Source organism: Delphinapterus leucas, chromosome 14 (genome assembly GCF_059928025.1).
Source record: "Delphinapterus leucas isolate spDelLeu-1000000601 "Yukka" chromosome 14, BTC_Dleu_Yukka2, whole genome shotgun sequence".
NCBI classification, from domain to species: domain Eukaryota; kingdom Metazoa; phylum Chordata; class Mammalia; order Artiodactyla; family Monodontidae; genus Delphinapterus; species Delphinapterus leucas.
The window spans coordinates 7,524,842-7,550,205 of record NC_143142.1 but is presented as its reverse complement, the minus strand read 5'-3'; the positions used below and the strand labels follow the sequence as shown (position 1 = coordinate 7,550,205).

Sequence of the window (25,364 nt, the reverse complement as noted above, 5' to 3'; positions counted from 1 at the left end):
AGACAAGATCTTTGCCTTCAGGGAGCTGGTGTTCTAGTGGGCAAGGAGCAGACAACAAACACCATTAATAAACAAGAATGTAACAGGTAATGAAAAGAGCCATACAAATAAAACAAGGGATGAGATAGAGATTGATGGGTGACATACTCTAAGTCAGGGGATCAGGAAAAGTCTCTCAGATGAGATGCCGTTGAAGCTGAGACCTGAAAGATGAGAAGGAGCCTGCTTCTTCTGGGGATCTGGGGAAAGAGTGTTCCAAGCAGGGGAGACCCTAGTGCAAAAATGAGCTTGACGTGTCTGAGAGTGGGAAGCAGGTCATGGTAAGCTGGAGTGAAGTGAGAGAAGGAGAGGGTGGTGGAGAGCTGGGCAGAGGCCAGGTCACAGAGGGCTTTAAAGAACTTGGGTTTAATTCCAAGTGTGATAAGGCACCACTGCATGGCTGTAGCTGGGAAAATATAGGCTCTGGTGTACTTTAAAGGGTGAGAATGGTGTAGGCTGCTGAGCAGAGAATGGACTGTGTGATCCAAGATGGAAGCAGAGGAACCAGTTAGAAGGTTATGAAGCAGTCTCGGAGAGAGATGATGGTGGCTTGGATTAGGGTGGAGTGGATGAAGATGGAGTCTACAGAGCTGGCTGGTGAACTGGTGTGCAGATGAACTGAAGAGAGGAATCAAGGACGACTCCTGGGATTTTGATAAAGCGGGTGAGTGGTTAATGTGCCATGGGGGAAAAGTCTGGAGATGAGAAATCAAGAGTCCTGTTTGCAATGAGTTGAGTTCGAGATGCCCACTGGGCATCTATTTAATGTCAAGCCAGCCATTGGATAAAAGTCAAGAGCTCAGAGATGAGGTCGGACCTGGGTGGTTCATAGAACCCAGTGCACAACGGAAGAGACAGCCAGCAACCCCCTTCCACCCTTAACCCAAGTCCCCCTGTAATCGTTGCCGTCTTTCCTCTTCTTATCCAAGCTTCTTGACAGAGAGATCTAGACTCATTTTTACCTCACTCCCCAAACTGCCACAATATGGTTTTCATCCCAATAATTCAAAACCCTCTAGAAAAGTCCACAGTAGGTAACATTTTGGCCCCATGACTTTCACCCTCTGGTGTTTACTCCCACAATTATGTTACATTACATGGCAGAGGGGACTTTGCAGATGTAACTCAGGTTACTAGTCAGTTGACCTTAAGATAGGTTGACTACCAGGTGGGTCCAAGGTTGTCACATGAGCCTTAAAAACGAAGAGGAAGGAAGAAGAAGAAGTGAGAGAGACTCAAAGCATGAGAAAGACTCAACTGCCATTGCTGGCTTGAAGATGGAGGGGGCCAGGTGGAAAGCAGGGGAAGAAAATGAATTTGGCCAACAACCCGTGAGCTTGGAAGAGGTCCCTGCGTCCCAGGTGAGAACTGCAGCTCCAGCTGACACCTTGACTTTAGCCTGGTAAGACGCCAAGGAGAGAATAGAATCTAGTTACACCCTGCTGGACTCCTGACCTACAGAAACTGTAAGACAGTAACTTTGTGGTCTTAAACTGCTAAATTTATGGTATTTGTGAGAACCGGTATAGTCTCTAGTGACCTCATATTGTCAATGTTACTGGGTTCTTTTCAGCCTTTGTTTGACTTAATCCCTTCATGGTATGCAATAATGCCAACTACTTCCTCCTTGAAAACTTTTTTTCCCCTCTCCTTTCATGACGTTATCCTGATATATATATATATATTTTTTTTTAATATTTATTTATGTATTTGGCTGCACCAGGTATTTAGTTGTGGCATGCGTGATCTTTTAGTTGTGGCATGTGGGATCTAGTTCCCTGACCAGGGATCGAACCTGGGCCCCCTGCATTGGGAGCAGGGAGTCTTAACCTCTGTACCACCAGGGAGGTCCCCTCCTGATATGTTTTGGATATCAGCCTCAGACAGTGCCTTCTGAGGCTGAATCATCTTCCTGCTTGGCCGTTTAATGGACATGCCTCCAGGGGCCCCACGCTTGGTCTGTTCCTCACACTTTAATGTCTCTCTCCTTCAGATCTAAATGTCCAACTGCCCAATGGATATCAGCTGGACCTCAAACTCGACATAGCCAAAGACCAGGATCTGAACCGGGGTAATAGTGAGAGTGGAGATGAAGATGTGTGGACAGATTGCTGAAATCTGTAAGAGGTAGAATCCAGTGTTTAGGAGGTGATTGGTTGGATCTAGGGATAATGGAAAGGGAGGAATTGAGGACGACTTCCAGGTCTCTTGTTTGGGCAACTAAATAGATGGTGTTGCTCAAAACTGAGAGAGGATTACAGGGCTCGGGTGCTGTGAAGAATTCAGTTATTGACATGGGGAGGTGGAAGTGTTACGGAACCCTCAGGTGAAGATGTACAGCAGGCCACTGGACATTTGGATATGGAGCTTGAAGGAAGGAACCAGAGACATCCATTTGGGTGCCACCTGTATATTGTGTTGATAAAACTATAAGCCTACAAGAGAGGACCAGTGTGAGTTGTGTAAGTCAAGTGTGGAGCCCTGGGGCACACCTCCATTAACGGAACAGGTACAGGAAGAGGATTTAGTCTAAAACACCGAGGAGACATCCTCAAGAGGGAAAGAAATGTACTAGAAAAACATGTGGTCATGGAACAAGATGAGAAGTGGTTTTCAAGAAGGAGTAAACGATTGGCACCAGCAAAAGCTGCGGAGAGGTCAGATAAGATAAAGGCTGAAGAGATACACTAGGTTTGAGAATATGAGGTCACTGGGAACTTTGCTAGGGGAGTTTGAATAAATTGTTGGGGAGGCAGAAGCCATATTGTGGTGGTTTTGGAATTGAGGAAAAAGTAAAACCACCCAGTTGTGTTACCAAAACCCCAGGAGTCCTCCCTGGTTCATCTCTTTGATGTGTTTATATCACTGTAGATTCTTGGATATTGGTTTTATTCTTTAAAATGACAGGTGGCTCCCTTTTTGTCTTATTTCCCAGTTTTGGAAAATTTTTCTAATAGCAGTAAAGGTGTTCTAATATAGGACAGTCAAAAAGAATGACAGATGTCCACAAGAGTGGGTGTTTTTGGAAGGATCACAATCAACAAATTGAACTTCCTCAAAATTAAAAAATTTTTTTCTCTTCTAAACACCCTGTTAAGAGGAAGAAAAGACAAGCCTAGACTAGGAGGAAAATGTTTACCAAACACAAATCTGACAAAGGAGTTGTGAGCAGAATGTATAAAGAATGCTCAAAACTCAATTTTCTGGATTAGGCAGTGGTTTCTTCTTACTATTTTTTAAAATATTTATTTATTTGGCTGCACTGGGTCTTAGTTGCGGCGTGTAATCTTCAGTGCAGCGTGCAGGATCTAGTTCCCTGACCAGGGATTGAACCCGGGCCCCCGGAATTGGGAGCGCAGAGTCTTCGCCACTGGACTACCAGTGAAGTTCCTAGGCAATTGTTTCTTAAAATGACACAAAAAGCACAAGCAACCAAGAAAAAACATAAATTACATCTCATCGAAATTAAACACTTTTGTTTGTCAAGGGACACTACCAAGAAAGTGAAAGACAAGCCACAGAATGGGAGAAAATCATGTTCAAGACAGGGGGCTAGTATCCAGAATATATAAAAACAGTAAAAAGACAACCCAATTTAAAAATGACCAAAGTATTTGGATAGACATTTCTCCAGAGAAGATACACAAGTGGCCAATAAGCACATGAAAAGCTGTTCAATATCATTAGTCAGGCATCAGGTAACTGCAAATAAAAACCACAATGAGCTACCACTTCACACCTATTAAGATGGTTATAGTTTTTGTAAACGTAAAATAATCAGTGTTGGTGAGGATATGAAAAAATTGGAACCCCCGTATATTGCTGGTAGAAATGTAAAATGGTGCGGCTTCTGTGTAAAACAGTTTGGCATTTCCTCAAAATGTTAAACATAGGACTTCCCTGGTGGCACAGTGGTTAAGAATCCACCCGCCAATGTAGGGGACACAGGTTCCATCCCCGGTCTGGGAAGATCCCACATGCCGCGGAGCAACTAAGCCTGTGTGCCACAACTACTGAGCCTGCGCTCTAGAGCCCCCGAGCCACAACTATTGAGCCTGCGTGACACAACTACTGTGCGCCTAGAGCCCATGCTCCGCAACAAGAGAAGCCACCGGAGAAGCCTGAGCACCGCGACGAAGAGTAGCCTCTGCTTGCATCTAGAGAAAGCCCGTGCGCAGCAACGAAGATCCAATGCAGCCAAAAAAAAAAAAAAAGTTAAACATAGAGTTACCATATGACCCAGCAATTTCATTCCTAGGTATCTACCTAAGAGAAACGAAAACATATGTTTATACGAAACTTGTACACGAATGTTCACAGCAGCATTATTCGTAAGAGTCAAAAAGTGGAAACAACTCAAATGTCCATCAACTGATGAATGGATAAACAAAATGCCTTCTACCCATATACAGAAAATTATTCAGCCATAGGAAGGAATGCAGTTCTGACACATGCTACAACACAGATGAACCTTGAAACCGTTATGCTGTGAAAGAAGCCAGTCATGGAAGGACAAATACTGTATAACTCCACTTACATGAAATATCTAGAAGATGCAGATACAGAGAAAGAAAGCATATTGGTGGTTGACAGGGACTGGGCCAATGGGGGGGGGGGCTTAACTGCTAATGGGTGGTGCTTCCTTTTGGGGTGAGGAAAACGTTGAAAATTAGATTACAGTGACAGCTGCACTATGAATATAGTGGCCCTGTGAATATACAAAAACCTACAGAATTGTACACTTTAAACGTGTGAATTTTAGTTATGTAAATTAGATCTCAATCAAGAAGTTGCCTTTCCAAATTATAGGAACCAGAATCATCTTACCCCATTAATTTCACGAACCGGTGCCCAGGAGTCCCTAGAATGTCGGGCAGTGTGCTAGGTGCTGGGAGGATGGAGAGATGAATGAGATTGGACGAGTCTGAAATGGGGCCTTGGTGCTAAACGGGTTGTATAGTTGGGCAGTGATTAAAACCCCTGACTCAGGGATTAAAGAGATCCACCTTGGAATCCACTGATGAGAGCGTTCAGATTATTCGGCCTTGGGCTCATTTCTCCTCTCCAGTTCTGCCAAACAGGGATGAGAGTTAACACTTTATTCCGAGGGGGCTTCGGAGGAGAAATAGAAACAGATTAACAACTGGGAAGCGCTCAGTACCTGCTGGGGCCCCCCAAGGTTATAACCTCCAGGCTGCGGTGGGGAAGTGTATTTTTAACCCAGCGCACGTGGGGCTGAGTCGGGGTCTCAGATTCCTGGCTGGGGAAAAGTTCGCCCGCAAGGGGAGGTAGTCGGTTTCACGAGGGCCGGCGCGGCCGCGCGCCCCCGCCTGCCTGAGCACGCGCCCGGCCCTGGCGCACGCGCGCGTCCTGGAGGTTGCCTAGCAACCGGGTGGCGTGGAGAACACGCGATCATGGAGCCGCCCGCCCTGACAGTGAGCGCCGCGGTCCGGGAGCACCTGCGGAAGTTGTGTCTGCACGAGTTCCCGTGCGGCACGGGCAGCTGGGTGCGGGCGCTGGCGGGGCGGCTGGAGGAGGGGCTCGGGGCTCTGGGGGACGGAGGGGACTGACCAGGGGCCAGGCCGGGGCCTAGGGGCGGAGAGCGGGGTCGGGGTGGTGCTGGCCCCGGGTGCTGAGCGGGCCGCCAGCCCCAGGAGTTGGCTGGTCTGGAGAAACCTGAGAGGATGTTTGCGTCTGGACGTTTAGGGAGCGTCCTGACCGGGGTGGTGGGGGGATGGGGATGGATTGTGGGAACAGGGACACTGCAGGGGTGGACGGGATAGGCCCCCCGGGGCCTGTGGGCGCTGACGCAGGGTGGAGGGCAGGGACCCCCCCCCCCCCACCACCAGAGCAGGACCCCATCCTGAGCGCATCAGGCGGATCTGGGGCAGGCGCCTGGCTGTCTTAAAGACACCGGGCTCCTTTGGGGTGAAAAGCTCATCCTGAGAGCAAGGTTTGCAGTTAGGACCCTGCTGTGCTGTGGCCGCAGGGGCCATCCTCATCACCTAAGTGCACAAGGAGCATGACATTGAGAACCCGGGGCTTCCCAGGTGTGCCCGGAAGTCTTGAGTCCTGAAGGGTTCCCGGGGACTTGGTGGGAAGCTGGGGCCCCACCTACTCTTGTCGGCTGGTGTCCAGTTTCATAGAAGAGAAAACTGAGATACCAATCAAGGAACTAATTTATTTGTTTCAACAACAAACATGGATTGGGCACCTACTATGTGCCTGGCATTGTGCTGAACTTGGGGGTTTCATAGATGTCTCTCAAGAGGAAGGAGTGGGAGAGAGTAAACTCCAGGACCGAAATCTTTCATCCTCCACTTATGGCATCTAAAGGTTCTGAATCTACCTTTGCAGGCTTGCCGCCTCTTCTTCAAAAACCTTTCCTTGGCTCGTTACAGCCCACAGATTGCCTTTTGCACCTCCCGGCTTCTAAACTCTCCCTGATTGTCCTGTTTAACAATCGATTCCATTTTGAGAGTTTTGAGTCCTTGAGAGGGGCTGAGTCATAACGAGAGAAATTCTCTGCCTCCACCTCTGCAGAATAAGTTGCGCTTTCTTCCTCAAACTTACCGAGCATGGCGGGAGCTGATCCCCCGAGAGGAGGACGCTGTGGGCCCCGGGGAGGAGACGGTGGATGCCCTGCTGGGCCTGGTCTGCAGCCCCCACTCACCCTGGGCCCTGCTGGAGGGCTCGAGCGCTGAGGACCGTTTTCTGAGAGAGCTGGCCATCCAGAATCCCCTGATGCTCAAAGACAGCTTCTTCTACACCTACTTCAGGTCGCTACGGGTGGTGGACAAGCAGGTGAGCACTGGGGGCGAACACCAGGTACAGGGTTGGTGTTAGGGGGGGCCATTCCCCTTACAGGCCTTGGTGGTAAGACCTAGCTCTGCCCTCCCCTGATTAATCTCACCAGCTTGTCCACAGAGCAGGGCCAACAATCCTGGCGAGGTGGCCTAGTCTGTTACCCCAGAGAAGGCAGGCCCAGCCGGGAAGGGCCCCTAATGTCCTTGAAGCCAAAGTCAACTGAGGATTCACAGACAGACCCCTGAAGCTTCTGGTCTGACCCTGCTGGGTGTAAACTAGAATGCTTCCTTAAGACCATAGGATTCACTGTGGCTCTGGGGTAGACAGCGGAGAAGATGGGATTCCTGGCTTCAGGCGCTGACAGTCCAACAAGGGACACAGGACATGAGCTGGAAGTTGTCCAACACCTACAGTCAGAGGAGGGGTGAGGGTTGAGAGGTGACAGGCCACTGCGGCGGCCGAGGCACTCGAATCCTGGCAGGAAAGGCGCGCAAGAGAAGAAAGGGTTTGGGGTGTGGGGCGGTGCGCGTGCCATTGCTGTCCTCACTCCAGGGCCACCCCACGCACTGGAGCTCTGTGCTCCCTTTCCTCCCTTCCAGGTGAGCCTGGTGGACAACGACCTCCTGAAATTTGTGAAGCTTGAAGAGTTGGTGCTGAGTGCTAATCAAATCAAGGAGATTGACACCACCAACCTGCCCCCAACTCTCAAGGTAAAGGAGCCCAGGTTCCATTCCAGGTCTTGGAGCCAATGCTGCCCAGAGGCCCTGCCCCTCCTCTGCCCCCCCACCCCCCACCCCACAGAATGTTTGGCCATCGTGACTGTGCTAAGGGCCAGCCTCAGGCTTTGGAGAGGTAGGCCGGATCCCTCAAAAAGTTAAACCTAGAATTTCCACATGACCCAGCAATTCCCTTCCTAGGTATACACCCCAAAGAATACAAGGCAGGAATCAGACAGATTCCTGTACGCCCGTGTTCGCAGCAGTGCTATTCACAATAGCCAACAGGTGGACACAGCCCGCTTGTTACCAGCAGATGAATGGAGCGGCAAAATCCATCATAAAAAGGAATGACCTATGTACAACATGGATGACCTTGAAAACGTGATGCTGAATGAAGGAGGCCGGACACAAAAGGCCACATATTAGATGATTGCACTGCATGAAATATCTAGAAGAGGCAAATCCATAGAGACAGAAAGTAGATTAGTGCTTACCAGGGGGAAGGATTGGGGAGTTATAGCTTAATGGGTACACAGTTTCTGTTTGAGTAATGAAAAATTTTGGAAATGGATAGTAACGATGGTTGTACGTTAAGTGAATGTACTTAATGCTGCTGAATTGTCCACTTAAAAAGGGTTGAAATGGCAAATTATATATATTTTACCACAATAAAAAAGTTTTAAAAAGAGGTAGGCCAGGCTTTTTTTTTTTTTAAGAATACTTTATTTTTAATAAATTTATTTATTTTTGGCTGTGTTGGGTCTTCACTGCTGCGCGTGGGCTTTCTCTAGTTGCGGCGAGCGGGGGCTACTCTTCGTTGTGGTGCGCGAGCTTCTCATTGCGGTGGCTTCTCTTGTTGCGGAGCACGGCTCTAGGCGCACGGGCTTCAGTAGTTGTGGCACGCTGGCTCAGTAGTGGCTCACGGGCTGTAGAGCACAGGCTCAGTAGTTGTGCCTCACGGGCTTAGTTGTTCCACGGCCATGTGGGATCTCCCCAGACCAGGGCTCGAACCCACGTCCCCTGCATTGGCAGGCAGATGCTTTTTCTTTTCTTTTTTTTTTTTTGCGGTACGTGGGCCCCTCACTGCCGCGTCCTCTCCCGTTGCGGAGCACAGGCTCCAGACGCGCAGGCTCAGCGGCCATGGCTCACGGGCCCAGCGGCTCCGCGGCACATGGGATCCTCCCGGACAGGGGCACGAACCCGTGTCCCCTGCATCGGCAGGCGGACTCTCAACCACTGCGCCACCAGGGAAGCCTGGCAGGCAGATTCTTAACCACTGTGCCACCAGGGAAGCCCCAAAAAGAGGTAGGCCAGGCTTTATGACGAGTCTTCAGCTGAGCATATCAAAGTGGTCTCAATTTTAAATTAAATGCTGAGACTAGTAGATTTCGTGGCAGAAGAGGCTCAGAAGTATGGCTCAGTACTGGGCTCAAGAAGAAAGCGGGCAAGGCCTTGGAGGAGAAATACAAGAACCTGTTATTTTTGGGTTTATTCCCTATTCCAGCCAGGGGCCCTTTGGCTTTCCGAGAGACAACTGCCATGAGTCGAGAAATTGCAAAAATGTTAACTCGGGGCTTCCCTGGTGGCGCAGTGGTTGTGAATCTGCCTGTCAATGCAGGGGACACAGGTTCAAGCCCTGGCCCGGGAAGATACCACGTGCCGCGGAGCAACTAAGCCCGTGCACCACAACTACTGAGCCTGTGCGCCTAGAGCCCATGCTCCGCGACAAGAAAAGCCACCACAATGAGAAGCCCGCACACCGCAATGAAGAGTAGCCTCCGCTCGCCGCAACTAGAGAAAGCCCACGCGCAGCAACGAAGACCCAACACAGCCAAAAATAAAAATAAATATTTTAAAAGTGTTAACTCATTTCCTTTCCCACTCTCTCTGACATCACCTCCACTCCATATTTTAAAGTTTCCTTCACAACAGGAAAAGAAACTTTTAAAAAAATTTTTAAGATTAATTTTTATTGCAGTATAGTTGCTTTACAATGTTGTGTTAGTTCCTACTGTACAGCAAAATGAATCAGTTATACGTATACATATATCACCTCTTTTTTGGATTTTGGTCCCATTTAGGTCACCACAGTGCATTAAGTAGAGTTCCCTGTGCTCTACAGTAGGTTCTCAGTAGTTACCTATTTTATACATAGTATCAATAGTGTATATATGTCAATCCCAATCTCCCAATTCCTACCACCCCCAGTTTCCCCCTTGGTAGCCATACATTTGTTCTCTACATCTGTGTCTATTTCTGCTTTGCAAATAAGATCATCTATACCATCTTTCTAGATTCCACATATATGCATTAATATGTGATATTTGTTTTTCTCTTTCTGACTTACTTCACTGTATGACACTCTCTAGGTCCATCCACGTCTCCGTAAATGACCGAGTTTCGTTCTTTTTATGGTTGAGTAATATTCCATTGTATATATGTACCACATCTTCTTTATGCATTCCTCTGTTGATGGACACTTAGGTTCCTTCCATGTCCAGGCTACTGTAAATAGTGCTTCAATGAGCATTGGGGTGCGTGTGTCTTTTTGAATTATGGTTTTCTCAGGGTATATGCCCAGTAGTGGGATTGCTGGGTTGTATGGTAATTCTATTTTTAGTTTTTTAAGGTACCTCCATAGTGGCTGTATCAATTTACATTCCCACCAACAGTGCAAGAGGGTTCCCTTTTCTCCACACCCTCTCCAGCATTTATTGTTTGTAGATTTTTTAAAAATTTATTTATTTTTGGCCGTGTTGGGTCTTCGTTGCTGCGTGCGGGTTTTTCTCTAGTTGTGGAGGGTGGGGGCTGCTCTTCATTGCGGTGCGCAGGCCTCTCATTGCGGCGGCCTCTCTTGTTGCGGAGCACGGGCTCTAGGCACACGGGCCTCAGCAGTTGTGGCTCGTGGGCTCTAGAGCGCAGGCCCAGTAGCTGTGGCGCACAGGCCCAGTTGCCCCACGGCATGTGGGATCTTCCAGGACCAGGGCTCAGAACCTGTGTCCTCTGCATTGGCAGGTGGATTTCTAACCACTGCGCCACCAGGGAAGCCCTGTTTGTAGATTTTTTTTAATGATGGCCATTCTGACCGGTGTGAGATGATACCTCATTGTAGTTTTGATTTGCATTTCTCTAATAATTAGTGATGAGCATACTTTCTTGTGCCTCTTAGCCATCTGTATGTTCTCTTTGGAGAAATGTCTATTTAGGTTTTCCGCCCATTTTTTGATTGGGTTATTGGTTTTTTTAATATTGAGCTGCATGAGCTGTTTGTATATTTTGGATATTAATCTTTTGTCAGTTGCTTCATTTGCAAATATTTTCTCCCTTTCTGAGGGTTGTCTTTTCATCGGAAAAGAAACTTTCTGACACCTGCTGCGGGAATATTTTCTTCCAGGATTCTTAGAAGGGGGTCCAGGTGGGCACAGGGAGATGAGGCATGAGTACTTCGTAATTCCTCTCCTGAGTTGCCCAGGGTGGAAGCAGGGAGTGGGTTCCGTTTTGTCTGGGCTCACGGGCTGTCTTTCCACCCGCGTCGCAGGTGCTGGAGCTCTACGGCAACAAGATGACCAGCATGGAGTGTCTGTGCACCTGCCCACCCCCAAGGCTCCAGCACTTGGGGTTGGGTCACAACAAGCTTCTGGGCCCCCTGGAGAGTCTATACGTCACCAGTGATTACTGGTAACTCGGGAGCCCCACGTGGAAAGAGGGAGGGAGGGGTCGAGCATTAGATTTGGGCCATTCTATGCTGGTGACTTGGAGAACTCAGCTTTGCTCTTTTCTATAATAACTCCTGGTTGGCTGCTAAGTCCGGACCTAGGATTTATTTCTCTGACCCAATAAACAAAAAACCCCCTGAGGCCCAGGGAAGGACACCAAGAGGTAGTGGGAATGAGGGGGACCTTCTGCTTCAGGGTTTCTGTTGACACTCAGGCCAGCTAATTCTTGGTTGTGAGGGCCGTCCTGGGCACTGCCGTAGGTGGGGGAGAATCCCCGGCCTCTACCCACCAGATGCAAGTAGCACCCACCCCACACCAGCTGCGACAGCCAGCAGGTCTCTAGACAGCACCACGTGTCCACTGGGGGGCAAAACCACCCCCAGCTGAGAACTGCTGCCCTACAGACAGCTCTCGGTTAGACCTTGTCTTCTTGGTGGGTGAGCAGTGGGAAACTGAAACGCTGGATCTGAGGAGTCTCAGGGCCTCAGATACCATCCGTGAAAATCCATCAGAGGAAGCGGAGCCAGGGAGGCCTGTCAGAGAAGCTCTGAGGATTCCCGGGGCTCAGCCTCCTGGGCAGCACTTCCCCAGGCTGACGTTCATGACTGTTCCTTTCTTCACAGCCCAGAAGGGGCACGAGGCGCAGGGCAACATCGCTGCCCTGTATCCCAGGCCTCCTGGGAACGTGCTCGTGGAAGGTCCGTCCCTCTGACCCTAATTTCCTCCTTCCTCCCCTTTCCCTACTCTTGGCCAAGCTGCGTCTTCACAGCCTTGGCCGTGTGCAATTCCGGATCCCTTCCCTCCACTGACCTCAGCCGTCAGGGTGTGTAGCACAGGAAGGAAACATACACTTTGGACTTCGTGTGACAGCTGAGTTCAGACTCGTACCATGGACAGAGTTCTAAGTGTTCTGGGTTTTGATTTGGAAAACAGACTTCCGGTAACGTAACCTGCTTCATGCTGAGTATGGATTTCATAGCAACACATGCATGTGTGAAACCTCCGTCTTCTGCTGTTTTGAATTTAAAAGGATTCACTTCCTGCGAATCAATTTTGCTGATGTTTCCGCCAGTTCTCTTGAGGGAGGCTGATGTTGGGTAAAATCTGTGTGCCGGTCAGCATGAAACGTTCTTCTCGGGTGTTTTCGTCACTGGCTGGCCAACATCGCGGGCAGGATGGGAGGGGGGAGGGGGGGAGTTGACGTTCCTGAACTCCACAGCTGGGAGGCTGTCACACGTGATGGCGGGACTGTACTTAGTCCCCTCGTGGGTTTTGGTTCTGTTTGTTTGTTTTTGCGCCTCTGTTCTCAGAGCTGAAATAGATTTGCTTTCTGCTTTGTGCAGCAGGAAGGCCCTCTCCTCCAGGTTGGGGTGCAGGGCACCTCCTCTGTCCTCACTGGCCAGTTCTTCTTCACCCACGTCCCCCAGGAAGTGAACCAGATGGCTTCCTGTGGTCATGCGCCGGTCTGACTCTGGAGAGCGTCCTCCAGCTTCTAGACCCCTCGAGCCTCATGCACCCTCTTCCCAGGCCCCCCTATTTACCGACCTCTCCTACCCCCACCCGCTGCTCCTCCGCTCAGAGGCTCCCCTCTACCTTCCTCGCCAGTTTGTCCCTCTCTGCTGAGAGCCTTCTAGATGCACAACCCCGTATTAGGCTCTATGGGAGATAGACGGTTAACTGAGAAGAGGTCTGTATACGTAGAAGTCCGGTAGAGGCAGGATGTGGCGGTGGCCACCTCTATGCCACAGTAAGGAGGGAGGCCACTGGGAGAACCAGAAACCCCTTCCCAACAGGGGGGCTAACCCAGGTCAAGGGCAGCACAAGGCTTGAGAGTCGAGCATGGGCACAGCCTCCCATCCCGTCCTCAGCACCAGGCCTTGTCCATCAGGGACTCGGGGTGCTGGGGGATGCAGGTGCCGTGGCAAGGTCACAGCTACCTGTCCCCACCCCTTTGCTTACCTGGCCTCTTGACTTCCGGCGGTCCCACTCACCTTCCAGGCCCAACCTCATCTCCCTGGACCTGAGCTTCAACGACCTGACGGACCTGCAGGGCATGGTGTCCGGCCTCCGAACGCTGCGGCGCCTGAGGTTGCTCGTGCTGCAGGGGAACCCGCTGGCCCTGGTGCCCTGCTACCGGGGCTTCATCATCGATGGCCTGTCTGGCCTCTGCGTGCTGGACGACATCACCGTGGCACCCAGCGAGAAGCATCTGTTCCGTGGGCTCAGCCACAGCGGGGGTGAGGGAGCCGATGTGCAGGGCAGGGTGGGGGGCTAGGGGGACCTGCTGGCCCGACCATCACCCTACTGGCTGCACGTGTCTGTCTGTCATCCAGCTCCCTGGCTGACCCAGACCCTGGTCAGGTGTAGGTCACCTTCTTGGTCAGAGTTCTCTCCCAGATTTTGATCGTCGTGATTGAGATTTGGCGACAGAAATGGTAGGGAGGCTGGGACCATCACAGTCCCCTCCCTTCCTAGACAAATGGGAAACATTCTTTAAATTAGTTTCTTGGCGTCCGTGGTGGCTTGAGATCACCCCCTTGTGGCTCACAGCACAAGCTGCACCAGAGCCTTCTCAAGGTCAGGGTGACAAAACATTGATAAAAATAGCTATGCCTACTGAGTACCAGCACGGGCTAAGGTAACGTAGTCTCCATCTGTAACTATACTGCAAAGAGGCTACTACCATTCCCATTTTACACGTCAGGAAAACAAGGCTTAAGAGTGGCCTCTTGCCCAAAAGAGACTTACCCCAAATCACGGGTGTGTTGAACTTGGTAGAGCTGGGATTCGAACCCAAGTCTGCAGAGTGAGGCTCAGCCCTGTTCGGAGGAAAGAAGGCAGGAGCTGAGCTCGCCTGCCCTCCCCTGCTGTCTGCCTGCCCAGTCCCTCCCCGCAGCTCCCCTCACCCCTGCCCGTCCCCCCCTGCAGATCTCCTGGCGCATGAGGCGCGGTTAGTGGTGACTGTTGGACATGTCAGAGGGGTTCTGGACTCCTCGGTCTTGGACCCGGAACCAGGGCCCCAAGGCCCTTTCATCACTTACAGATATTATGTAACATACGAGTTTGTGGAAGATGAGGAAGGCGAAGGAGATGAATACGGCCGCGTGCTGGCTGAGGTGTGTCCGTGGGGGCTCTGCTCTCGGGTCCTCAGGGGCTCCTGTGCAGGCACAACGGCTTTGGGGACCCAGGAAAACCCTTAACGTGGATCTTTCCAATTCATACCCTACTCTGAGCAGGAAACTGGCTTCCGCTCAGCCTGTTTCTTGCAGCTGGAGTAATTCTCAACCGTGTTCACCCCTTCCCATCCCCCCTGAAATGGGAGCAAAGGACATAACAAGGGAGCAGCCCAGAGTTTTGCGACTAGGCTGCTGACTTCCCCACCACGTTCTCCAACTGCCCCTACACCTCCTGGCTCCCTTCCTGTCACAAGAAAACCCAGCGGTGTCATCCCACTAGGAGAAATGCCTGGGGCCAGGACTTCCCTGGCGGGCCAGTGGTTAAGACTCTGCGCTTCCATTGCAGGGGGCACGGGTTCGATCCCCGGTCAGGGAACTAAGGTCCCATGTGCCACAGGGCGTGGCCAAAAGAACCAAAAATACACGAGGGTCCCCAGCTCATGTGGAAGTTGTTACTATTTTTACTGTTAACATAGAACTTTCAGAAAAAAACAGGACTGGTAATTTTTTTTTATAACTTCCTGCCTCCTAAGTCCACGTGTTTGCTTTGCTTCACATCCATCAAACACTGGTGCCCATTTACACCACGTTCGCATAGTGTCAGGTGAGAGCTCTGAGGCCGGCAGCCCTGGATGTGTTTTCGTGTCTTCTGTGGCAGATCGTCAAGCCCCCGCCCAGCACGGAACAGCTGGGTGAGGACATTCCCAAAGAGCCCATCAAAGAGGCTGAAGACTCCGTAGGGCCTGGGCTGGCCTCCCAGTCCCAGTCCGGGGAGCTGGAGGAGTCCGGCGCCTCAGCGCCCTTGCCGCGGCCCATGGACTCTGCAGAAGAGCTGGCCAAGCTGCGGCCGCGCCTGGATCCCCGGCTCTGGCCATCCCCGGGGTAAGGATGCTCACCGGGCTGGGAACAGGGCCCAGACCACACCTGCGTTTATCGTTCTGCATTCTACTCTGTCCCCTGCCCTCCCTGACCCCGCAGCCTCACGCTGTGCCCACGTGTGCACATCTTCTCAAAGTGCCCTCCCAGCCTTGTCCCTGGTCCCCAGCACAGCCCCCTGGGTGATGGCCCCCATGTCTCCATCTCCCCTCCCCAAGGACAGTTCTCTTTAGCACAGTCCGCAAGCCCTGGTCTGACGTCATCCCCTGCAACTACGAGATGCAGCACGTGCTCAAGGACCTGGTGCGGCTCAAGGCCTTCCTGCTTTCAGGGACCACCGTCACCATCGTGGAGGAGAAGGTGGGAGGCTGGAATTCTCCAGGGGTCATCTTTGACTTCTCTGCCCCGCTTCTCCTCTGTTCCGCTCTTCTGTCGGGCATCTGTAGCCCTGCTCCCTTGTTGGCAGGGTCTCGGTGCCTTTCCAGAAAGATCCTGGCTAGCTCCAACCCAGCTTCTGTCCCCTAGATTCTCTCCTGGCCTGCGGTGCCGCCTTCCCCCAACAGTCCCTCGGCTGCTAAGAAGGGAAAGGGAGAGAAGGACAAGAAAGGGAAGGAGAAAGACAAGGAAGAGAAAGACAAGAAGGGAAAAGATGGGAAAGACAAAGCAGGCAAAGGGGAGAAAGAACCAGCCAAGGTGCCTCTGTGTGGGGTGGCCTGGGGGGGTGGGGGCTGCTCCCTCGGTCCCCTGCTCCCCGCTTCCACTCGCCCAGCCTCTCCCCACAGGAGCAGAAGGGGAGCAAGAAGAAGAAGGAGCTTCGTAAGGATCTGCGCCAGGACCCGCCCGTCCTCCGGGTGCTGGGCAGTGGCCCGGTGGACCTGGAGCCCCTGCTCTCCGGGGAGCCATTCATGTCCACCGTGTGCAACTTCGGGGTGGTCCGTACCTTGGAGACCGACAGGCTGACGCTTTACAGGGTACAGCAGTGCCCCTGGCCTCCCCTGCCCACAGAAGCCTGGCCAGGCTGTGGGAGGGAGGGGGAGGCGGGGAGGAGGAGGGGGGCCAGAACCACAGGAGGGGGTGCTGGAGGGGTGACGCAGCAAGGGTCACCTGCACGGTGGGCGGCCTTCTCGAGTGCGAGGGGCCAGGCAAGCGGGCAGGTCGGGCAGCTGCTCCCCAGGAGACCAGGAGAGGCCCTGGCGGGGGTGAGAGCACCCACCCTTTCCCCAGCATCCCCCCACTCCAGCAAGGAACTTATTTTGTGGTTCTTCCCCTCAGGATTCAAAGAAGAATAAGAGTGAGAAAGCTAAAAATGGTAAGACTGGTGATGGTAACAGGGCAGGGGGTGTTTACTGAGGACCAGTCCTAGTCCGTTCAGGTTGCTGTGAAATTCCACAGCGTGGGTGGCTTATAAACAACAGACATTTATTTCTAGCTGCTCTGGAGGCCAGGAAGTCAAAGACCAAGTTGCCAGCAGCATCAGGTGAGAGTCCTATTCCTGGTTCGCGCCTTCTTCCTGGGTCCTCACGTGGCGGAAGGGACCAGCGGTCTCCCTCTGCCCTCATGATGTAATCGCCTTCCAAATGCCCCACCTTCTAATATCATCACTTTTGGGGCTGGGATTTCAACATATGAATTTGGGGAAGGGCACAAATATAGCAGGACTTGCTGAGGGATCAGCCTGATTTGGGACCAAAGGAATGGAAGGATGGAGAATCATATCTTCCAGCTGGTGGGAGGGCCATGTCTACCCTGAGGACCAAACCCTGTGTCTTCCCTGCAGCCCTGCTGCGGTCATGACATGGGCAGGACAGGCATTCTGGGTTGGGGGCCAGGATGGAGTGAGTAGGGAGGCCCAGGGTTGGGAGTGTCCAGGGTCCTTCTGGCTCAGCGGTGGTCCTGCTTCTGCAGGACATTAGCCCTTATTTGCTGTATAAGGAGCCTGGACTTGTTGTATGGGCAGTGGCAGCATTGAAATAGGTAAGTTTTAGATTTAATTTTTTTTTATGATTATTTTATTTATTTTTGGCTGCATCGGGTCTTAGTTGAGTCATGCGGGATCTTCGTTGAGGTGCGTGGGCTTCTCTCTAGTTGTGGTGTGCAGGCTCCAGGGCACGTGGGCTTTGTAGTTTGCAGCAGGCAGGCTCTCTAGTTGAGGCGCGCAAGCTCAGTAGTTGTGGCGCATGGGCTTAGTTGCCCCGTGGCATGTGGGATCTTAGTTCCCTGACCAGGGATCAAACCCGTGTCCCCTGCATTGTAAGGAGGATTCTTTACCACTGGACCACCAGGGAAGTCCCTAGATTTAATTTTTATAACTGTCTGGCTTGGAGGGAGAGGTAGGAGACAGGTCAGTCAGCTGGGAGACTGCTGGAAAAGTCTAAAGCAAGACCACAGCAGTCTGATTCAGAACAGACAAAAAGTGGAAACAGCCCAAATGGCTATCAACGGATGAAAGGATAAACAAAATGTGGTCCATCCATACAATGGGATATTATTCCGTCACAAAGAGGAATGAAGCACTGACATGTCCTAAACCACGGATAAACCTTGAAAACTCAATGCTAAGGGAAAGAAGCCAGACACAAAAGACCATATAACGATTTTATATGAAATGTGGAGAATTGTCAAATCCATAGAGACAGAAAGTAGATTAGTGGTTGCCTGGGGGCAGGGGAAGGAGGGAATGGGGCATGACTGCTTAGTGGGTGCGGGTTTTCCATTTGGGGTGATGAAAATGCTCTGAAATGAGCCGTGATGGTTGCACAACATTGTAAATATACTGAAAGCCCCTGAACTGTACCTTTTTTTTTTTTCACACACAGACTGTATTTTATTTTTACAAGAGATAAATAAACTGACACCAAGCATTGTAAATGGATGACCATAACAAAAGCAACAATGATTGCAATTACCAAACACAACAAAGGGTTATAGTTAATAAGCCAACAAAGGAGAGAAAATAGGGATTATAAAAATATTCAGTTAGTCTGAAGGTGGAAACAGAAAAAACAAAGAACATATGGGATAAATAGAAAACAGCAAGATGGTAGACTTAAACCCAATTATATTGAGTCACATGAAATATAAATGGTCTAAACACCCAGTTAAAAGGCAGATATGATCAGATTGGATAAAAAAGTAAGACCAAGCTATCCGCCTATCAGAAACCCTCTTTAAGTATAAAGATACAAAAATATAAGAAATAAAAAGGATGGAAAAAGATATTCATGCTGACACTAATCAAAAGAAAATGGGAGTAGCTGCATTAATATCAGACAAAGTAGATTTCAGAGCAAAGACTATTACCAGGGATAAAGAGGGCCATTTCATAATAAAGGAGTCAGTTCATTGGGAGGATGTAACAGTCCTTAGCGTGTATGCACCTAATCATTGAGTTTCAAAATACATGAAACAAAAGCTGATAGAAGTACAAGGAGAAAGAGACAAATCCAAAATTATATTCAGAGATTTCAGCACAAATAAGTAATTGATAGAACAAATAGAAAATCAATAAGCATGTAGAAGACTTGAATCACACTCTGCCAATTAACTTGAGCTAACTGACGGCTTAGCTACAGAGCACTCCATCCAATCACACACACACACACACACATTCTTTAAGCGCACACAGAACTGAGATATTCTATACCTGGGCCATAAAGCAAGTCTCAATAAGTTTAAAAGAATTCAAGTCATATAAAGTATCCTCTATGACTACAGTGGAATTAAACAAAAATATTTGCAAAATCCCCCAATTTTTAGAAACTAAATAACACACTTCTAAATAACCTATGGGTCAAAGAAGAAATCAAAAGGGAAATTAGAAAGTATTTTGAACTGAATGGAAATAAAAATACAAAATGCCAAAATTAGTAGGATATAACAAAGCAGTATTTAGAGAGAAATTTATTGCACTAAATGCATATATTAGAAAAGCTTCTAAAACTAATAAGTGAGTTTAACAGGGTTGCAGAATACAGGGTCAGTATTCAAAAAATGTTTCCGTATATGAGCAATGAACAATCAGATATCACAAATTTTAAATAATACCATTTACAATAGCATTATCAATAGAAGTTCTATATGTTGAAAACTATAAAATGTTACTGAGAGAAACCAGACCTAAATCGGTGGAGATATATACTATGTACATAAATCAGGAGATTCAACATTGTTAAGATGTTGGTTTTCCTCAGATTGATCTACAGTCAATAAAATCTCAATCATAACCCTGGAGGGATTTTTTTTTTTCTTTTTTCTTTTGGTAGAAATCAGCAAGCTGATTCTCAAGTTCATATAGAAATTCAAAGGATCTAGAACAGCCAAAACAACTTTGAAAAAGAACAAAGGACTTAACACTACTGGAATTGAAGACCCAGACAAATATGGACATGAGATTTGTGATTGAATCCTTGGGTTAAAATGGTTTTAAACAAAACTTTTTTTTTTTTTTTACATTTTTGCAAATTTCTTTAATGTCTGGCTTAATTGAGGAAGCCATATTTGCATAACTGCTTCTGCAGTCAGTCTCTGTGATGTGTTGCTGTAGTTGAAGTGTATGAAGAAAATCTAACCTCACATGGACATGTACTTGGAAAAGAGGGAAATATTTTAATAGGCTTTTAAATAACTGTGGATATTCCTCTTTGCATGAGACTTGACAACTAGTAGTTTTTTAAAGGTTGTTACAGTGTGAAAACTGAATCTATATGGATGAAATTTTTCATAATCAGTTATGTTAAATTAATCCATTGGTCTACATTGCCTTTTATTTTTAACGTTGCATTTTGAATGGCTGTCTTACCCATGCACAATTGTTAACATCTGGCAATTGTTATTTGTAAAGTACTGGTTCACTGAGTTATGCAGATCTTCCAACTGTTGACACATTTTTTTTTATCCATTATCCAAAAATCGCGTTCTTTATCATCAACCATAACATCAGAAAAGTCTTTTGAGTATTGGAAAACTGTTAAGTCCATGGTGGCAGATACAGTGTTACAAAGTTCTAGTTTCTACTTGAAAGTTCAAATGTTATAAATGTATTTATCAAAATGCTTTCAGTTGTTTTCCCTGAAGTGCCAGGCTTCATTCTTTTTTTAGAAAATATCTGACAAATATTCACGTCGAAATAACCATATTTTGTCAGCGTACTTTCAAGTGAAAAAGATGTTCCAAGAAAAAGCAGCTAGTTCATCTTGTAATTCAAACTGAGACGTGTTAAATGATCTAGTTAGATGTGATTTAATTTTATTCCTTATTATGGTGAAGACCCGAGGGCGGAATCTGATTCTGAAACCGTGCTCGCCTCGGGACGGCGGAGGTGACATTTGCGTTTCCGGGACGTGTCGTGAGCTGGCCCGGGATGGCCCGGCACTGCCAGCCCGCTCATCGCTCCGGATTCACACTTTCATATTTCTTCAGAAATAAGAAAATCTTTGGTTTTAGTGTACGAAAGCGACTACCGCCCCGACCCCCTGACTGTGGAGATCCAGATCCAGCTGATCCAGGGCCACTCGACGGAGGAGGCACTTCGGAGGCTTGTCCCGTAGGGCGCGGGATTAAAGGTTGTTCTGACACCGCGGCTCCGCGTCTGTCCAGCCGCCGCCGCGAGTCCGGGTAGCGGGGTGCTGGCCGTGGGGAGGAGCGGGGAGGGGGCCTGGCCGGGAGGAGGCGGGAGTGCCTGGCTGGGGAGGAGCGGGGGAATGGCCGTGGCGAGCGGGGAGCCTGGCCGTGGGGAGCGGGGGTGGAGCTGGCCAGGGAGGAAAGGAGAGCTGGCCGGAGGAGGCGGGGGGCTGGCCGGGGAGAGCCGGGTCGGGCTCCGCAGGGCCGGGCCTCTCAGCCGGCAGGTGCGCGGGGAGCTGCGCGGACCTAGGTGGGCGGGGACCCGCGGCGGCCCCGGGCCCGCCCCCAGAGACCGTGCCCTCAAGCCCGGCCTTCGCCGCTGGGTTGGTGGGCCGCGCGGGGGCGTGGCCAGCGATCAGTGGTCGCCGCTGAGCCCTGCTCACCTTCCGCGCCCAGCGGAGAGAGCTGTGCTTACGCGGCTGCCCTGCGTTTGCTCCTCGCCTGCGTCCGCTCGGCGTCTTGGCTCAGGTAGGTAGGCGAGGGGCGGGCGGTGTTTGGCCTGGGGTGCCTGGAGCCCCGCTGCTGGGAGGCGGCTGTCCACTGTAAGCGGAGGGGCGCCGAGCCCCCGGCGGGAGGAGCCGACTTGGCAGCAGCGGGGTCGCGGTCGCACTGCCCCGCGGGAGCGGCCTCCCGCCTGCGGTGGACCGTCGGGGCCAGGTGGCCTCCTGCTGCTTGTCGGCTTCTGTTCGCCCCGCTGGGGCGAGAATGGCCGGAGCCGCGGGTTGTGGGCGGGGCAGCCTGGGGCGCTTGCTCCGGAGTCCCCGACGGGCAGCGCCGCTCGCTGTGCTCAGGCCCGGAGGGGTGTCCTCCCGCGGGGCTCTGGTCCTTGCTCTGGCGACCCCACGGGCCTTTGCGCCTCCACAAGAGCCTTTTAGAGGCTGTCGTGTGGAGAGAATGAACCAGCCCTTGACCCTTTCCCTCATCAAAGCGTGATGGGTCACCGAGCCCTGTGAGGACCCCAGAAGCAATTTCAGACCCATAGGGCTCAGCACCCACTTGGAGGGGGGCGTGCACTCGCTGAAGCCCGTGCCGGTTAAGGACCAGGCTTGGGGGCTCACAGAGCGGAGGGAGGCTTACGCTTAGCAGGTACTGAATTGGATTCACAAGCAGGTGTGTGGAGTAGGGAGCAGAGGAACGGCCGCCGCCACTGCGGTGGGGAGCTTCGGGTTAGTTCCCGCAGTGAAGCGCCTGGGGGATTGGGTGCATTGGGAGCGCTGAGGACAAAGGGGAAATCAGGTCCACAGCGCATCTCAGCCTGGGCCTCTGAAACGCACAAGTCAAAACCAAACAGCTGGCTTTGCGCCCTTCTCGGTAAGTGGCACCACCAACCCGCCCCCCACTCTTTCCCCTCCCCGGGTGCCCTCACCCACAGCAGGCGTAGCTCCCACACCTGAAATCCATTTTCCACGCCTGAAATCCATCTGGTTTTCACGTGCTCCATGGCCCGCACCGTAGTCTCAGCTGCGGCTGGTTACTGACTAATGCAAGAGGTTGCTAGCTGGTCTCCTGTTACCACTTTTGCGCTTCCACAGTCCATCATCTAAGCAGCAGCAGTAGTGACCTTCCAAACAATGTAAATTCTTATTACTGCCTCTGTTAAATCCTCCGACGTATCTCCGTGGTGCTTACAATAAAACACAGGCTCTTTCCCCAGACTTTCCCCATGGGTCTTGTACGTGACCCTCCTCAGGCTACTGCTCCCGCTTCACCACCTAGCACTTTCCTCCTTGTTCTTTCCGGTCCAGCCACGCTACACACCTCCTGTCCTGCTTCAGGAGCTCTGCACGTAACTATTCCCTCTGCCCGGCCCACTCTCCCCACCGCGCCCCCCCCGCCCCCACCAGGTCTTTATGTGGTTTGGTCCCTTATCTTGTTCAGGTCTTGCTCAAGTGTTCTTTTTCAGAGAGGGCTTTCTAAACTACCGTGCGCTCAAAGAGCCTCTCCGGTCACTCTATTCCATCACACTGCTTTAATTTCTTCTCCGTACTCCCTGAAGTTCGTACTGGTTTCTCGGTCTCTTTGTGAGAGCTGGGACCTGTCTGTCTTGCCTGCCACTGCATCCCTGGCAGCTAGAAGAGATGCTTTTGTGGCAGTGGCGGCAGGGACAACCGGGATGAAGCTGATGCGGGTAGACTGGATGGAAGTGATGGCCAGCTGGACCAGGACACGGCAGGGGGAGGGGACGAGGAGGGGACTGATGGCTGGCTACTGTGGCTCTTGGGCAGGTTACTGTACTAAGTTACCATTTCTCAGCTTTCTCTTTGTATTGCTGGGAGACTTGCTGAGAGAAAACCGGAGCTCCCTAAGCGGTAGAACTGGTGAGGGGTGGCCGCAGGGGAGCCATCCTGGTACAAGTCTATGGCTTTCCTATTTGCTTTCATGCTCTTCCCGTGCGTGTTGTTTTTTGTTTTTTTCCTAAAGCTCCATTTAAACGACTCCCCAGGAAACCCAAACTACTTCAGGCAAACCTTGTACCAGTATGTGTTAACTGGGTGTGTTCTGTGGTGGCTTCCGCCACCTGCTGCCGCCCTGCAGTGGTTTCCTCTCCCTGGAGGAGCAAACTCCCTAAGGGCAGTGCCAGGGGCTATCATCGCTGAGACATGAAACGCAGGGCCTGCCACCACGCTAGACTTTATTTTTGGGGGAATAAGCTGTGCCATTTCCACTAAAGCTCATTAGGTGCTTGAGTTTCGTGGGAAATGCTGACAACACTTGTGGTGCCTCAGTTTTAAAGTGGCTGCAAGTCCTTTTGGAGAAAAAGTTGACCCAAGAGTCCCCTAATGACAGCAGAAGGGAAGCGAGGGCTGGCATAGCAGGTGTGTTTGGTCTGTCCTCTGGGAGAGGGACTCTGGAAAGAGCCAGAGGACATGCTGTAGAAGATAAATAAAAGGACCTAGCTGCTGGGCCGTGGGTTGCTCTTTGGGACCGGGGAGGTGGAGGCCGGGCCGGCGCCGGGCTCAGTCCGCTCACCGGCTCTCTCCTTGCAGGCCCTGCCATGTTCCGCAGGGTAGGCTGGCTGGTCCTGTACAGCCTTGCTGTGCTGCTGCTCAGCTGCCTGTTCTTCCTGAAGAAGGAGGCCCACCCAGCGGGGGGCCCCATGGCCCGACAGCCCTTCTGGGCTCCCCCAGGGCCCCGGCGCAGCCAGTGTCCACCCAACCACACGGTGGCCAATGCCTCCCTGTTCCTGCCTAACCGTCACCGCCTCTTCTTGACCTATCGCCACTGCCGCAACTTCTCCATCTTGCTGCAGCCTTCGGGCTGTGCCGAGGACACCTTTCTGCTCCTGGCCATCAAGTCACAGCCTGGCCATGTGGAGCGGCGTGCGGCCATCCGCAGCACGTGGGGCCGCGCAGGAAGCTGGGCTAAGGGCCGGCAGCTGAAGCTGGTGTTCCTCCTGGGGGTGGCGGGATCTGCGCCCCCAGCCCAGCTGCTGGCCTACGAGAGTCGGGAGTTTGATGATATCCTACAGTGGGACTTTGCTGAGGACTTTTTCAACCTGACACTCAAGGAGCTGCACTTGCAGCGCTGGGTGGCAGCTGTCTGCTCCCAGGCCCATTTCATGCTAAAGGGAGATGATGATGTCTTTGTCCATGTCCCCAATGTGTTGGAGTTCCTGGATGGCTGGGACCCAGCCCAGGACCTACTGGTGGGAGATGTCATCCGCCAGGCCCTGCCCAACAGGAACACCAAGGTCAAATATTTCATCCCACCCTCCATGTATAGGGCCCACCACTACCCACCCTATGCTGGGGGTGGAGGGTATGTCATGTCCAGAGCCACTGTGCAGCACCTCCAAGCAGCCGTGGAAGAGTCTGAACTCTTCCCCATTGATGACGTCTTTGTGGGGATGTGCCTGAAAAAGCTGGGGGTGAGCCCCATGCACCATGCTGGCTTCAAGACATTTGGAATACGGCGGCCCCTGGACCCTCGGGACCCCTGCCTGTACAGAGGGCTCCTTCTGGTGCACCGCCTCAGCCCCCTGGAGATGTGGACCATGTGGGCACTGGTAACAGATGAGGGGCTCAAGTGTGCAGCTGCCCCCTTGTCCCAGCTTCGAGGGGTGGGTTGAGCGAGTAGACTTAATTTTGCAATCATGATGAGAAATCGAGAACCCTGAAACCTGGCCCTTGATGGGTCTACAAGAAATGCTGACTTTGTTTTTGTAACCTCCTCCCAAACCTTGCTAACTCTGATTAAAACACTGAAACCTGGCTAACTTGTCCCAGTATGTGTTAAATGGGCAAATGCTGCCATCACTCCATAGGGGGGACTCCTGGAGCCCCTTGGGGCTCTTCCAGTCTGGAGAGGGTGGTGAAGGAGGGAGGCTGCCTAGGGCTCCGAAAGACACACACAAACATCTTTTTTAAATGCAAAAAAAAATTATTCTCCTTTAGATACAACAGAGAAACTCC

The 25,364-nt window shown here is 51.1% G+C and overlaps 2 protein-coding genes across 3 annotated transcripts; both read left to right on the top strand.

Annotated features, from left to right (window-relative positions):
* Nucleotides 1-1,273: 1,273 nt before the first annotated feature.
* LRRC43 (leucine rich repeat containing 43) lies at nucleotides 1,274-20,887 on the top strand. Its single transcript, XM_022597901.3, has 13 exons — nucleotides 1,274-5,546; nucleotides 6,583-6,843; nucleotides 7,446-7,556; nucleotides 11,104-11,243; nucleotides 13,280-13,518; nucleotides 14,210-14,397; nucleotides 15,116-15,339; nucleotides 15,552-15,693; nucleotides 15,859-16,026; nucleotides 16,116-16,304; nucleotides 16,606-16,642; nucleotides 16,763-16,810; nucleotides 20,776-20,887. Exons 1-13 carry the CDS (start codon nucleotides 5,454-5,456, stop codon nucleotides 20,877-20,879), a joined length of 1,944 nt encoding a protein of 647 aa, XP_022453609.2. The 5' UTR covers nucleotides 1,274-5,453; the 3' UTR covers nucleotides 20,880-20,887.
* On the top strand, nucleotides 20,792-25,163 carry B3GNT4 (UDP-GlcNAc:betaGal beta-1,3-N-acetylglucosaminyltransferase 4). 2 transcript variants are annotated; one of them, XM_089894439.1, is made up of 2 exons: nucleotides 20,792-20,894; nucleotides 23,940-25,163. In XM_089894439.1, the coding sequence occupies exon 2, from the start codon at nucleotides 23,948-23,950 to the stop codon at nucleotides 25,019-25,021; it is 1,074 nt and encodes a 357-aa protein (XP_089750565.1). In that variant the 5' UTR covers nucleotides 20,792-20,894; nucleotides 23,940-23,947; the 3' UTR covers nucleotides 25,022-25,163. The 2 variants fall into 2 exon arrangements, with proteins under 2 accessions (XP_089750565.1, XP_022453616.2); XM_022597908.3 differs by lacking the exon at nucleotides 20,792-20,894 and adding an exon at nucleotides 21,000-21,420.
* The last annotated feature ends 201 nt before the right edge of the window (nucleotides 25,164-25,364 follow it).